The following is a 16,560-nucleotide window of genomic DNA, read 5'->3' as shown; positions in this document are numbered from 1 at the left end:
ATGGCATATTAGCAACGATGACATAAGCAAAGGCTTCAAATACACTTGTGCAATGAGCTTGTTTCTTGGGTTTCTGCCATGGCCATAAGAAGAATTTCCCTCAAGTGGCTGCTACCCCTTCTGCCTGAGCTGTAAAATGAACACATGGGGCAGGCAGCCTGCAGCCTAGAGCTAAGTACGGCCTGTCTACAGTGTGAAGCAGAACTTCCCAGCTGAGCCTGGCCTACATCAACCACTCTATGGCCGTCCTAAAGACCCATAAGCAGGAGAAGAAATGATTCTTGGACTCCCCACCGGGTTTTGGGGTGGTTTGTCATACAGTAAGCGCTGGCTGACAACAGTGCACGGCAAAGCTCTTAAATTCTACAATATGATCAGATAATTAATGTACTTTGCCTCAGGCATTCTCGCTAAAGTATACAGATGTTCCCCCATCAATGCGGCTGAATATAATGGACCATGATGCAACTGTCTGAAGTGGGCTGCCTTTGCCTTTCCAGAAACATTGTTCTTTCTCTTATTTAGGTATATATGTGCTTATTTTAATGGACTTGTGTTGGCTTTATCTTCAGACAAAAGCATCTTCTCTTCTATGCCGTTTCTCTCCAGGATTTTGCAAACCAGTGACAGAGTTCAGTAGTAATGTGCTGCCCCCAGGAGCACAGCCTCTGGCATCAGCCCACCAGGGTTTGATCCCGCTTCTGCCCCTCAGTAGATGCGTTTGCTTCTGTGTTAACTCGCCTGCATCTCAGCTTGATGTAACTTCTCTACATCACCTGGATAAGGAGGACCATAGTAGTATCTACTTTCTAGGGCTGGGGAGAGAAGGAAACACTCTAGAAGAGTGCCAGCTAGATACTTATTCCATAGATGTTTATTATTATCAATATTATTATTAAACTGTAAAATATTTGGCCATTAGAGTCTATCACTTAAGGGAAATGAAAGCCAACTAGTGAGCTAGTATAGATTTTTTAAGTTGATTTCATTTTTCATTATTTTGACATAATATGCCCCAGGCCTAGCAACGCAAAGACAGTCAGCCACTTTAGACTTGTGGAGAGAAGAATAAGTTTCCTTTTCCCTCCCTCCGTTGCCTCCCCACACAACTTCTTACTCTGTCTGCCGAGCTTTTTGTTTCATTAGCTATCAATCATATTTTGGTTCTGTGTGTGGGATTGTTGAGCTTGACGCAATTGCGAATTTTATCCTCAAAATAAAAGGTTTGTTGCTTATGATAATAAAATAATACATATGCTTTGTAAAAAAAAAAATACAGTGTAAATAGTGTAGAGGAGAAGGTTAAAAAAACAAATCAGCTGAGCTCCTGCTACCGAGAGCTAGCTTAAGCATTGTTAATGTACCCATAGAGAGCGTGTGGATAGGAGACAAGTCTGTGTGTACATACGCATATGTCATGTGTCACCTATATAACGTATTATATGTTGTTTCCTAAATGGGATCACATTTGGCATGCTGGTTTGTAATGCTGGGACCTTTTAACATCTCTGGTTATGAGATTCTCCAGTGTGTGTCCTCCCTGGAGCTGGCTGGAGATCCAAGTCTCCTTCTGCAGTTTCTTGTTTGCCTCCCTGTTCCTTCACCTGCTTCCTTCCTTGCCCTCAACTCTCCTTAGCTTCAGACTCTAACACCCACCACTAGACAATTTTGAGAAGAGTAGAAAAATCCGAAAACAAAGGTCAAAAGTACTGTTTCCAGTCATTTGTATGAGTGAAAATGCTGGTCAAATACACTGTCCATCATAAAATGACTCTACTGAAGTCCCAAGTGATTCCAGTGGTGTGAGCATATCTTCTGTCCTAGACAACCCAGCCTTCAGAGTGAAGGGCACGTAACAATTCTCTAAAGTGTGCCACCACTTCATATTTGGGAGGAATGCTGTGTTGCTTCCTCCAGAATTCTTGATTAAACAAGAATATTTCCATTTGATCAAAAGGCATAGGTCAAATGTAAGGGTGTGTCCTGTGAATGTGCGAGTGGTTTTCTCGTCAAAGTAGGTAACATCCATCATCTAAACAGTTATTTTGAAAATTTGTCTGTATTTGACCAGCATTTGATTTCCAACCATTTGTTCAAATTTGAGTGATTGCGTTATTATCCAATAGTTACCAAGAGTCTCTCAAGTGATTTTTCAGAATTCCTCATGTGTGCAAACACTGAATTTCAGTTCCCACATCTTGAAATGAAGATTATCACCAAGAGATGGGGACATGCTAAGGTTTCCCCACTCTCTTGCTCTCCAGAAAGGATACAAGTTTATGCTCCAGCTTGAGTGACACACATGCCAAGTGTCTGGGGGGGTGAAGAACAACTGAATTACTTTGATTTCCATTTTCTGGGTGTGAAGTGTTCATTTCAATTACGAAATAAAAGCGGTAATATTTGAAAGATAATTATCCAGATAATTTAAGTATTTGTTTATAGGTTTTATTTAACACAGATGTGTGCTTCACACAGTGTGGCTCTATGTGTCAAGAGACCAGGCAGTGACCAGTTTTGTAATTTTAGGAGCAAGTTTAAAAGAGATGTTGGCCTCTCTGAACTTGGAGGAGCCCACAGACCTAAGCTGAGATCTAGTCCTGGCCTTGCAGCCAGTTCTTTACCCTGTGTGAGCCTCAGTTATCTCGTTCTATGGAAGGGATTACAGTATTCACTGAGGTTACTAGACAAAGCATTTAGCCCACTGCCTGGTGCATATTAGATGCTCGACAAATATTAGCTCCCTACCTCCTCCTTGGAAGAACAGCTGAAAGAGAGCAAAGCAGCCCCTGACATCCTGGAGCTGGCAGACACTCACCGCTGGGTCTGGTGCTCTCCTGTTGACCATGAACAATCTCACCGAACATCCATATCAGACAAGGCCAGTCTGTGACCGTGATGGATCAGGACAAAGACAAGAGTCCTCTGTAATCATATGCGAGCACAGACACAAACATCCAAGCACGGTCCAAACCACAAAATTGACCGAACACCCTCCTCTCTCAGGTGATAGGAGTTTATCAATCCCAACTTTAGTCCCAGGTCCAGCTTTAGCCCTGCTCCTTTCCCCCACCTTTAGACAAGAATTACTAAGATGCTCACAAGAGAATTACCCCCGCTTCCTGAGCGCAATCCCCCGCTTCCTTGAACCCTCCCCCAAAGCACATAACACAAGGCCAAATCCCATAATTACTTCCTAAGACCCTCTTATTGACCTGCCATAAGATTCCCCAGAGGGTGCCATCTCCCTGGTTGTAACAAGAAAATACATGCAACTTTGTTCATGTCCAGGAGTGCCCAGGTTGTTGCAGCTTTGGCTGCAGGGCATCGACACAACTGATTGGCCACCTGTGGGGGAAATACCTTCTTCTAGGGGCCTCCATACTCAAAGTGTGGTCAGTTGACCAGCAGCATCAGCAGCCCCTGGGAGCTTGTGAGAAATGCCTCAGCGCTGTGGAGCTGCTGAGACTCAACCTTGCCTGGGGAGTTTTAGAGAAATGTTGATTCCTGAGTCCTACCTCCGAAGATTCTGATTTAATTGGCCAGGGTGTAGCCTGGGCCTCAGGCTGGTCCAAAGCTCCCCAGTTCTCTCTACTGTACAGCCAAGGTTGAGAAGCTCTGATGTAGAGAACATGCAGGTGTGGTTGGGTTTTGTTTTTGCTGGTAGCACGCGTTGCTCCTAGTGAATCATGATGGGGAGAGGAGGCTACCAATGGATTAGCAATGGTCTTCTCACCTGCACTTCACTCTTGTTTCTCTCCAGGTGGACCCTCAGAAGGCAAGCTGATCCCAGGGGATCAGATTGTAATGATTAATGATGAGCCGGTCAGCGCTGCACCGAGGGAGCGGGTCATAGACCTGGTCAGGTGGGTGACTCACTCTTCTGTGCCCCCTCCTGCGGAGAAGGCTGCTGCACAGCTCTGAGACCTCCTCTGGCAGAGGAAGAGCTTCCTGTGGGCCAGTTGATGGCAGAAACACAAGCCCATACATTCACCTTGAAGATGCTGGTGATGCTGACCTCTAATATAAAAACACATGCTCCATAATCACAAAACAACTGCCCACTCCATGTTGACATTCAGGGTGCATATGTTTCTGCCTGAAAATTTTCTGACTCCTGTTTCTATTGCTATATCCAAAGGTTGCATTTTTTTCCTTCCCAAATTACTAACAAATTGATATTCCATAATCAAGGAGATCAAAATGCAATACCTGAATTCAGTTTAAGTAATGAGTAATTTTAGATACATAATCCCATGGATACACAAACATACAGTTCACTGATTTTTTCATGCTTGACTGAGTGACTCATTACTGAAATTTGAAATCATCTACCGAGGCAAAATGTTAATTAGGTCGAAGCTAGGACAGTTTAAAAATGTGCTTGGTTGATTGGTTTAGTTTTATCATAGATGTAAATAATTTGTTATGTTATATTCTTAATGGGACACCGGAAAATATCTTTTATGAGATGTTAAAATATTGGTCAAGAATTCCTTAGAAGTGCACGAGAGTTATACTCCCATAGTGCATTTAGGGCAAAAGGGGTCTTTAGAAGTTTTCCAGACAAAGTTGTGCCTGTTATATGAATGGACCCACTCATGCTGTGAGGGTGTTGAGGGATAATGGATGTGCAATGTTTGTCTTTTTTAAACCCATCTTTTCCAGCAAGGTTGAAGCAGAAGCTAACACTCTCAGAACCCTTGACACTGAGAAGGGGATCTTCTCACATTTATGCTCTCTCGTAACAAAAGGTACCTCTGTACCTTGGGAAGGGCATGAAGTGGAGTATTTCTGAGGTTTTCCACACAAAGTTTCTTTCCCAAGCCTAGTGCAGCTTCTGCTTCACAGAGAAGCACTGGATGGTCATGCATCCTTGGAAGAACTGGGAGAAGGGGAAGACGACAGGGAAATAGAAATAGAGGGGGTTCATTTTTAGGGTGACCGACTGTCCCAATTTTAGCATGGAAAGGCCTCTGTCCTGGGAAACAGTGCCAGAACAGTTGGTCACTCTGCTCTAGTCTAGGCCTAATGTATGGAGCCTCTGCAGCTGGATGGCAAAGTCGTGCCTGTCCTCATGGGCCGTCCAAGTCTCGAAGGAGCAGGCGCTAAGGCTCGTGTTAGATTTACCCTGCATCAGGAGCAAGACCTGGGAACACCTCCGATCTTCCTGTTCACCAGGAATGCAAGAATCAGGAGTGACTCTGTGTTTTACAGTCCTGGGGAGGGGACTGCAACGTTACCATTTGGAAGCACTTCTCTCTTGAGATTCATGTGGATATCAGCAGGAACATGCTTCATCCAGGCCGGCTCTGAGCCTTATATAGGCTTGCATCCTGGAGTGCCATGTTTGGGCTGATGCTAGGTCACACGATCATTTTGTTTTCCCTAAGCACACACTTCTGTGATCAGTAGTATTGATTTCTGTGCCTGGGTGATGATAGAAGAAATAAAATATCTGTGTTTGGGTTCGCTGGGACTGAATTACCTCCTGCAGGACAGAGATGGAGAAAAAGCTATCTAAAAGTGTGCTCAATTCCTAGCAATCCTTCCAGGGGCATTTAGAATGATTTTTTTTCCCAAAAAGATATTTTCCTTCTGGTTTAATGAGTTATGGAAGAAAATGGCATCTCTGTATACAAAAGCCTCTATAGGATTTTGTATGTAATGGAGCTCAATGAACCAGTTAAAAGAGGGCATAGCAAACGACAGCTCGCGGTCCACATCCAGCCTGCCACCTGTTTGTGGACAGCCCATGAGTTGAGGATGATTTTTACCATTTTTAAAGGGTTGGAAAAAATAAAAGAAGAATATTTTGTGACACATGAAAATCATATTCAATTCAAATTTCAGAGTCCATAAATAAAGTTTTATTGGAAAATAGCCACACCTAGTCATTTACATACTGTACTATCTAAGAATGCTTTCTCTCTAAATAGCAGAGTTGAGTACTTGCAACAAAGACCTGTGGCCCACAAAGACTATTTACTATCTGGGCCTTCATAGAAAGTCTGCCAGTGTCTGCTTTAAGAGAGATTAAGGTAACCAATCACATTTTCCTTGCTTAAGTCAAATTTAGATTAAAACCCCAAATAATATGCACAGAGGATTTCTCTCAAAATGAGTTTGTGATTACTGCAAGATTCCCACATACTTGATAAAGAAATTTTGGTGTTTGCACTGGGTTAAAATGGTAGACACACATGCTTTTTAAACATCCTGAAACACTCCAGGTCTGTAATACTCTTGCCCTCCTCAAGGCCCGGCCCCTCTGGTGTGGAGGTCGGGAGTGGGCAGAAGAGAGAGAGCTGCGATCTCATTGTGTCCTCTCTTGGGGAACTGGGGCTGCTCCTCTAACTAGCATTGGCTGCCCATTCCCTTCCTGTCCCTGATCCCTACATGCTGGCTCTCCTTTGAAGTTCATGTGCAAGTTCTTTGGTGGCAGGAAAGGAGGCAGCACAGAGGAGCCACCCCATGGCTCAGTACCGTACATGGGAGGTCCGGCTCTGGCTCTTTCACCCCTCTTGCCGCTAGTTTTCCTGCCAACAACTCTTGGACAAGGCAGCAGCAAGACCAGCTACTCTTCAAGATGTCCGTGTGACCTCATCACAGAGAGGAGGAGGTACACTCTCACCAGATCGCAGTCCTTCTGACAACTACACGCTTCTCTCTGCCACCCTGTGCAGTCTTCTTCCGTAGACTGGGGAAGGAGAGGAAGAGGAGGAAGTGCTGGCTGGCAGTAGCAGATCACATTGTGCCTCCTCTTAGAAAGTTCTCGGGGATCCCACTTGTTTGCAGCTCGCTTTACAAGGTGATCTGAGTGTCCCTTTGCCGATGTCTCACCGATATGTGACAAAGACACAGTTTGAAACAGGAGTGTAGCTTGATGCTATAGAATCAGGTGATCTGGATCCTAAGTTCCACGAGAAAAGAGACCTTGTCTGTGTTGCCCCCTGCCACGTCCTCATGACCTAGCACACTGCCTGACTCCTAGGAGGTGCTCAATGGCAATGCGTTAGTGAGTGAGTGGGCTCTGAAGAGCACGCTTTGAAAACTAGCTATGTAGATGGTTTCCTCCCAGCCCTCCTTCAGCTCTAAGCTCTGTAAGTTTGAATGCCAGCTAATGAATCCAAGCCTCAGAAAACATTCATTTTATTCACTTATTTATCAAACATGTTCAGGCACCTACTGTATGCAGGACATGGAGCTAGGCACCCGATACCCCGGATGAGGCAAAGCCCAGCCTTCAGGGTGCTTACTGCCTAGGCTACTATGAATAGTGACATCTATTCGAGTTGGACCTCTTCCAGACAGAGGGGCCCCCACGTTGAACACTTGGGGGCATTGTCAGATTTGAAGGAATTTTGCTAGTGACAAAAACACATAGGCCCTGGGTACTACTGAGATGGTGAACAAGAAATCCTAAAACTTACTCCTTTTAATCTCAGGGCAATAAATATATCTTTATCAAAGTAACAAGGGACTTCATTTTATCCAAATAAATCTAAGTTCAATGACACGGTGGAATTCACAGAGATGAAAGGCAGCGGGCGTTGGGCTTCTTAGTGCAGCCGATACCTTCAAACTCATTAAACCGGAATTTGAAATAATGTATTTCTCACTAATGAAAAAGTTCATGCATTGGAAAATTTTCCTGTGCCTTCCCATCAGTTTAGTCATCTGGCTGCCGCATATGTACTAACCTAAAACTTTAGGTCTTGTAAAATAATCTCTTTTTTATTGGGCTTCTCAGCCGATATGTGTTTTAATGTCTATATCTTACACAAGACGAATTCCCTTTCCATTTAATAAAATATCTCATTTTCTTAGCCACGAAGGAAAGTCGGAAAAACACTCATCATTTTAATAACACTGTAAAAGTCTCTCTTTAAAAATTGGCACCCATTTCCTTGCCTAAGTGGTTAGTCTTGTTTTGTTCTTTTCTCTCCCATTGAGGCATTTGCTAATAGATCAGTTTTTGTTTCCAGATTCATTTGTGTTTCTTTGTGGATTATTTTTCTCATCATTTGGTTGCTCTATTATAGAATTTTTTTCCTTGAGAAAATGAAAGAGTTTCTTGGAGACCAATTTACTGCTATAGTAACCACATTTGGGTTTTTCGTGTATCCACAAAAAGAGCTATAATTGCTGCACTGAAATTAGACCAGTTCCGTTCATTTCATAGTTTTCTAAGTTGTTAACTCTAACTCGTACTTCATAGTGGCTGAGGAACAAAATCTTTGAAGAATTCATGCCTTGCAAATTACCGCATCTTTCTTCTTTAGGAGTATCCAAGGATAATTGCCCTTGGCTTTTCACAATTAGACAAATTAACTCAAAACAATCTCCAAAATTTTATTTTTAAAAACTATGGACGTTATGAATCCTGCCCTACCCTCCAAGGCTAGCCGACCCAATTAAATTCATTTGACTTCAACAAACAATTATTGAGCATTAACTAGGTATCAAATGTCATGTAAGGCGCTGGGGATGTATAAATACCTGAAACACGATTCCTGCCCTCGAGGAGGAGACTTGTAATTAATTGCACTATATTTGTGACGATGCGAGGCTGAGGGGGGCGGTGGTGTTTGGTAGGAATGTTTGGTGGGGATGGATGAGGATGTGAGGGGACGTAGTGATGGTGGTAAAGGGTAACTGTTGATCCTGAGAAGAAGGACGGGTTTATGCATAGAGAGAGGGCTGTAAAATACATCTTCCCTTTGGCCCTGGAAACCCCAAACCCTCCTCACTTTCCAACCTGCAGATATAGGACTATCCATCGCCCAGGTGGCTCTCCTGAACCGCAACCTCAAAAGTTGCTTCTGCCCTCCCTCAATTGAGCGAGGCAGTAACAGGAATCTCCTGTCTCATGTTAGACTAGAAGCGCTAGTCTTTTGGGGATTAGAGATCCATTTGAGAATCTGATAGATACCAAGGACTTATCCCTCCACCCAGAAAAATCCACATGTATACACAGTTTTGCAGATAATATCAGGACGTTCCTTGACCCCCTGGTGCCAATCCCAATTTTAGAACTCTGTCAGCAGACTCTGAGAATGCTGGCTCCCTTCCTCTCCATCAGAAGGTGACATTGAAGAGCCAAGTGTGTGAGCAACTCAGTCTTATCCCTTCCCATCATAGCCGTGGAAGCCGAGTGCTGCCCACCCCATAATAAAAAGGCCCACGGGCCGAAGTGAACCTACTCCTCCTTCTCCCGTCCTCTCCCAGAGGGCAGCTAATGATCTCTCCATCTTTCTTCTCTCGCTACATAAATTGGTTACTCCTTCTGATCTAATTAACAAGCAGCGCTATAGCTATGGCCACATCTAAAGAAGGCTGCCCATATCTGTCACTCCTTCTATGCTGATATCCTGGGATTAGAGAGCTCTTCTGGGGAGCAGTAGGATTCTTCCAATAAGAAACTAACTGCAATAAGAAATAAGAAAGCATGATAAATTACTAATCATTACTTTAATTCATAAAGGACAAAAACACTAATGTCTAGTGACAGTCCTTTTACCTAAGTAACTAATAGATATAAATGCATGCCGAGCAATGTACAAATTTCATCGTAAGACCAGGAAGATTGTTCTAACCATTCTAACAAGAATGCTCCAAAGGGGGACTCATATCTTCCTGGAATGCATACATCCCTGCAAAAGAAATGAGCCAACTCGCTCCCACAGGGAAGGGCAAAGCTTTGTGTATAACTTTGAAGGGTAACTTTTTTACACACTTAAGCAAAAAAAAAAAAAAAGAATATTATTGATAGCATATAATGATGACAATAGTTACCATGTATTAAGCCTTTATCATATGCTAAACACTTTCATTCCTTAATATTAAGACCAGCTAATACTTATATGATACTAAGCCCTGTCCTGAGTACTTTTTGTATATTAACTCATTCGAATCCTCACAACGATGAATGGGTCCAATGGTTACCTCTGATTTACAGATGGGAAATTGAGGTACCGAAAGTTTAAGGGATGTGCCCAAGATGCCATAGCTAGCTAGTAAGTGGTGGAGTGAAACCCAGTCTGGCTCCCGAGTGAATGCTCTTAACCTGCTCGTCATGTATATTCTTCACAACAGCTCTGTGGGCAAGTACGGTTTCTTGCACCTACATTACAGAGTAGAAACTGAGGCTTAGAGAGGTTGAAGCGCTTGCTCTGGGCAAGGAGGGAAGCATGCATTGGGAGTGGAAGAAAGCCAGTACAAATTACTGGGACCTGGTGGTGCAAAAGGGACCAAGCCTGGCTATCTAGCATATCAAGTCTTTTCTTGGTGGGCCCAGCAAACTACAGGCCTCTACTCGGGCTCTAGCACCTGGCTCTCAGCGCCTACACCCCGTAAACACCTCTGCTTTTGGATTATACACAAAGAGCTTATCTCCTATCCCAAATTTGCCAAGCCATTGCCTTGATATTTTAGTGGGAAGTGCTCAGGAGTTCCTGCTTGTTGTAGTCAGTAGAAGATTGGCAAGCAAAATAAACCGTTTAGAAGAGACCCATCTAAAAATTAGATCTCAGCACGTCTGTCATTTTATCAGTCCCTCCTCATTAGAATGATAATGGAAAGTCAATTCAGATCATGTTCCAGGGGCGCTGTGTCTGCACAAGAATATATTAGGAAAGTCACCTTCCTGTCTAATTTCAGCTGGGCTTAGATGCATCACGGTGCTGCTTAGTCAAATAACAAAGCTAAGAACAACTACTGAGCATCCGGCACATAAAATATGCATGATGAGGTATGATATAATAAGGCCTTATTAGAGTAAGAGCAGCAAGCAGTTTTAGTGAAAACACAAAAGAACGGCCCCTTGGTATGCTGACACTACAAATCATGGTCTCACCTAATACACTCTTGCAGTGTGCACGTTTTCTGACAATTGTAAATTACAGAGCCTGGGGAGAAAGAGGTCAGTGATTCTAGAAAATAGGACGTGTGGGAGAACATTCTAATAAGGATAAAGTAGAAAAAGAGATTTGAGTCCATAGTTCATAAAGGTTATGATGACATATAATGGTGAAAATTAACAAGAAAAATGGCTTCACCCAGATTATTTTAATGTCCCTTAGATTTTGTTAACGACTATCTCCCACTCTCTCATTAAATCTCTCCTTTACTGCAGATGCTTTTATGCAACTCATGTATGGAAAATGAATGTTGAAGATTGAAGAACCAGAAAAAATTGTAAACTAGGACGTGTTTTCAATGATCTCATATTGTTGACACCACTAAGTATCTTAACATCTTACTTGTATTTTAACAAAAGAAGTGAAGAAGATAATTATTGGTCCTATGCCATGTTCTGCTAATCCTTTAGAACTACAAATTTATAAATCATTCCATGCCTTTTCTATAAGTAGCTGAAAAGACCAAAAAAAAAGTCCTCTTGGTGAGCCTGTGGTCAGAACATGCCCAGGACTAAAGTATAAGCCCCATTCCCTGGAGATTTTAGTAGAAGGGTCTTAGGAGCTCAAAGTCAGAGCCTATTTTTACAGGCAACGCGGGGGGTGCATGTGGTGAGCAAGAATCTAAGGCCACACACTCAGATGTGCAAGAAGTGTATCGTTATTAGTCTATTATTGTGATAATTCAAGTTTTGTTTCAAATCCCTATCCTAGTTTGTAGTCAGTTCATCCCATTTTCCACAGTGCTATCTCCCTTTAGCGGGGTTGGTTTAATGGGAGGAGGTGCTGGGAGACATGAAGTGTATCCACTCTTTGGCTGCATCATCTGTCTTGCTGAATTCACTGAGATCTGTGTGTCCATCAAGTCTGCTTTTGGCCACTCAGGCAGAGAGGTGCTGTGTCATCCCTCATTCACCACTGTCAACCCTTCCTTAGCCACTGCTCTGTCATCTTGGGTGCACTTGCCCCTTTTGATCATACCGGGACATAGCTAAATGTCTAAAGCTAATTCCCTCCGGAAACTTGTCACCTTCCCAGAGCTCTGACTAGGAAAGAAGGAACAGGTTGCTGTACTTTTTAAATCCATGAGGCTGTCTGGGGGTTCCCAATTGATTCTTCCTGGAGGATCAGTTCTGAAAAGAGGGGGAGCATGCTTGCTCTTCCACAGGCACCCATTAGTCGGTACTCTTCTACTTGCCCTAAGATTCACTCCATCTCCCCCATCCTCTGACTAGTCCCCATTCTGGAAAGGAGAAAGCTTTACTCTGATTTATTGAGTATCCTTCCTAGCTTATCATGTTTACCCTTAGTTTCTGGAACCTAGATATTTCTCTGCTTCTTTAACAACCCTGTCCTGGGGCAATGAGTTTTGTCTGGTGAGTCTGGCTGACCAAATGGCCAAAGGAATAGAGCTGATCAAGCAGAACAACAAGATGGGGGCATGGGGATGGGAGGAGAACATTGGTGAATAGTTCAAAATATTATCCTGCTACCCAATGAAAAGACATGTGGCATAGAAATCAGAACAATCTGAATTCAAATCCTACCTCTGCATTGGATTAGTTTGTGTGACCTTGAGCGGGAACTTAATTTATATAATCCTCAGTTTCTTGACCTACAAAATGAAGACCTACCTTATAGAGTTGTCTTAAGAATTAGATAAACCATAGTGAATAACACTCTTAGCAGAGTTAGAGCACATGATAAGGTCATAATAATTTTGAGTTATTGTCTTCATCAAGATTTTCACTAGCAGCATCACCATAGCTGAATGGTTGTGAACAAATTGCTTAAGTCACAGGGTCCTGGTCTCCTAGTCTGTAAATGTAGCTAAGAATTTGTACATCTAAGCCTTTGTCTAAGGATTGAATGAGATAATGTAGGTGAGAGCACTTCGTGATTTGTCATCAGTTAGGTCTTTGTGTTAGATGCTGTCATTACTGCTCTTGAAATTGCAGAGTAGGGGATTGGAGCGCAGACCTGGGTATTCGATCAAAACCAGAGAGGAACCTGGGCAGAAATCTAGTCTTTTAGGATGAAGATCACTTGGGGAACAATTAAGAAGCCTTGAAACTCAGGGTTTGCAAAGACAGCCAGGACTCACCCTTGCGGTGCTAGAACCCAGCATTGAACTTGACTTGAGGGACCACACAGGTGTGCAGCAGTGTGATGAGGCTGAAACAAGAGTGATTTCAGCGTTGGGTCATATGGGTGAAGTGGGTTTGGAAAGATCCAGGGGGTCAGCACACTTTTTCTGCAAAGGACCGGATAGTAAATATTTTAGGTTTTGCAGGCCATATGGTCTCTGTCACAACAACTCAATTCTGCTATTGTAGCATATAAGCAGCCATAAATAACGTGTAAACAAGTAGGTATGGCTGTGTTCCAATAAAACTTTATGTACAGAAACAGAGGGTGGACCGGATTTAGCCCACAGGCTATTGTGTGCTGACCCTTGACCTAAACCAGTGAAACTTAAAGAGACCTGATCTGGAGATAAGAGAACATAGAGGCAGAGAAATGAAGCACAGTGCTGGGCCTTGTTTTGCTAGCAAGAATAATAAAGATAAAACAAATATTATGAACTCTCTGGCCACCTAAAATCCTTTTTGGAAAGTGGAGAGATGAAAAAAAAGTAAGAAAGCAAACAAATAGGTAAAAAACACAGACTTTTGTGATGTTTTCCTTGATCCTCCCTAATCACCCCGAAAGTTAGTTACTCCCATATCTCGATCCACTGAAATATACATATATCTTTATTATAATCTATACCACACAATGTTATCATTATTTGAGAATTTGTCTTTCTTTGTCACAAGTCTGTGTGTTTCTTTTTTTTTTTTTTTCTGATTTATCTCCCCAAATCCCCCTGGTACATAGTTGTATATCTTAGTTGCAGGTCCTTCTAGTTGTTGTGTGTTTCTTAATGACAGGGACCAGGATTAGGATAATACTCGCTGCTCTGACAAACCCAAAACTATACAAAGGTTCAGTCACAATAGGAGTTTGTCAATCATATAAGGTTCATAAGGGTGCTCCTGATTGGTGGATGGCTCCTTCGGGGGGTAATCCATGGATCCATCCCAAAGCTTCGCTATTTTGTGGCTCTGCCATCTTCAACACACAGCTTCCAGTTTGTCCCTGTCAAACTGCAGAAGGGGAAGAGGGTGGAAGGGCACATGGAAGTTTCTCAGGGCCAGGCCCCAAAGGGATGTACAGCACTTCCACTCCCCTTCCTTTGGCAAGAAGCCAGCCACGTGGGTCAGTCTGCCTGCATAGGAAGCTAAGCATAGTCCAGCTGTGTGCCCAGGCAGTGGAGGGAGCAGGTTTGCAGAGCACGTAGCCAGTCTCTGTGCAGATCCTGTTTTATTCATTATGCTAGCCTTTGTGCCTAGTGCGGTGCTGAGCATGAAATTGAAAAGAAATAAATGCTTGCAGAAATAACCCTAAAAGTGAGTTTAATACTACCCACCTTTCAAAAGATTACCTAGAATTCATTTTATTATTCTTTTAATTAAATCTAAGTGAGTTGATAACCTTTTCAGCCATCGTGCCAGAAGCTGGTCCGTTGCTTCGCTCAAGCTTTGCATCAGTGTTGATTTTAGCCTTGACACATCATATGTTCCAAGCATCTCCATCACTCCGTCGGTATCATTCACTGTGTTATCTCTACCTGCCTCACTCTTACTGACTTCACTGTTTTCAATCTCTTTACGTTACCAAAGACTCCATTCATAGATTTGAAATGAGGTATTTGGTAAGTGGTTTAAATTACTCTCTGGAATTCACCTGCTCCGATGCCTTAATGCTGTGTCAGATTGTATACTCAGCATAACCAGCATCACATTTATGCCCCCACTTAAGATGACCTCTAGTTTTACGTTCAACTTAATAACTTGTCTCTGCTCTGGGAAAATGCAGTGTTTACTGCCCTTTTGTGTGGGGTTTTAAGGGCTATATTTATTGCCTTATGTGCATCATTTACATGTGAACTTGCAGATAAACATCCTTCTCCTCTCCTAACTGACTCAGTGTCCAAGCTATATAATCTCCCTGTGCTCCCTCTTTGTCGCTAAGAGGGAGAGCATGTGGTAGTGTGAAATAGACCTACTTCTGGGAGAGAGAAGATCATGGTTCTACACCAAGCATCTCCAAACCAGCTCTGTCAATTTGGGCATGGAACAGCTTTAGTGTCCTCATCCCCTGAGAGGTTGAGTTGGAGGACCATAGGCATTCTGTGTGAGACCAATCTTCATTGCACAGGTCTGTCCTCTCTGTACAGGATGTTGAATGGAAGGGTGTTTAGCATCTGTGACCCCATCCATTAAGTCCTGGTGGTGCTCCCCAGTCATTGGGGATGCCCTCACCCCATTGAGGACCACTGGAGATGATTGCTATGAAATCTTTCCAGCTTAAGTGTTTGATCAGTAGTAGATGAATCTCATCTTTTTCTCAAGAGGGTGCAGTTTTCAAATTCATACAGATGAATGGTTCCCCAGGGGGTGGGAATGTTCCAAGATGGGTGAATATCCATGACATGGTTGAGAAGAGAGGAGGGAGGTAATGAGGCAAGTCCTGTCCTGGTTCCCAAGCAACAGAGCAAGGAGCAGGGAGGTAGCAATTATCAAGATCCACCCTCTCCCTGCTGGGAGCCCAGATGGTGTGGTAGCAGAGACCCCCATGTTCATAAACTGATCATAAACTAAATGGTAAGACAGTGGATTTTAGTTATGAATAGAATCTATAAAAATGAATTGGTTTATAAATCTGTAGGATGAGGCAGAAGAGGATTCTTTGAACAAGTAAGATGCAAAGAGGGGTTTTGTACTCCCTTGCCACTCTTTTGCTACCTTGTTTTTTCATGGAAACAGAAGCTGCTGGAAGAGGCACTTGAACCAAATGAAAAAAAAAAAAAGGAAAAGGGAAGCAACCACCACTTATAAGTCTTCCTTTGGGCCACGTACACCAAATCCTAGCACATCTCTGTGATTGGGGGTAATAATTGGACTCATTTACAATTAAGGACACAGGATTAGACAAGTGCTAACTGTATGTAAGTCTCTATACTATGCTGGTAAGTTCCATAATTTGTTCAAGGTCAGTTATGCGATACTTGATGAAGCCAGGAAGTCAACCCAATGTCCATCTGTGATATGCACTTTCTCTTACTGCATGCTGCCACTTGGTGCCTAAGGGACCTTTAGACATTGAGCGGGCCTCTCTGCAGTGGCTGGTGTGAATTAGCCACCAGAGGCCCCTTCCTGAATGGTGGGAGCTGAGTAACATCCCAAAGATCCTTGCATGACGTAGGCAAGAAGGGAACTCTCCCAAGACAAAGCTGAGAATGTGTTTCCCACCAGCCAACAGAGCAGGAGTTCAGAGAAGAGATATGTTTTTTAGGAATATAAAGAAATGGGATATTCCTTACAAATAGTGTTATGGAGTAAAAATTTTGTACATACTACATAGTCTTTTTTTTAATGTTCACAAAACACAGAAGCAAGGAAAGTGGGGATTTTCTTTAGTGCCATTTGTCCACTCTGAAACACTTTTTGATTCCACATATAAACATATCAGTCAAATCAGTCTCATTCCAAATAAGATTTCACTTTTATTTCAACATCTCTGCTTATTAGTATTT

At 42.9% G+C, this 16,560-nt stretch overlaps 1 protein-coding gene across 1 annotated transcript in view; it reads left to right on the top strand.

Moving 5' to 3' along the window:
* FRMPD4 (FERM and PDZ domain containing 4) overlaps positions 1 to 16,560 on the top strand; it is a 185,806-nt gene that overhangs the window by 96,437 nt on the left and 72,809 nt on the right. Inside the window, exon 3 of the mRNA XM_046672654.1 lies at positions 3,764 to 3,866. Within this exon, the coding sequence (XP_046528610.1) occupies positions 3,764 to 3,866 (103 nt within the window). The remainder of the gene's footprint in view (positions 1 to 3,763; positions 3,867 to 16,560) is intronic.

This window comes from Equus quagga, chromosome 10 (genome assembly GCF_021613505.1).
Source record: "Equus quagga isolate Etosha38 chromosome 10, UCLA_HA_Equagga_1.0, whole genome shotgun sequence".
NCBI classification, from domain to species: Eukaryota; Metazoa; Chordata; class Mammalia; order Perissodactyla; family Equidae; genus Equus; species Equus quagga.
Note: the sequence above shows the minus strand (reverse complement) of the source record. Positions and strands in the feature narration are given on the sequence as shown.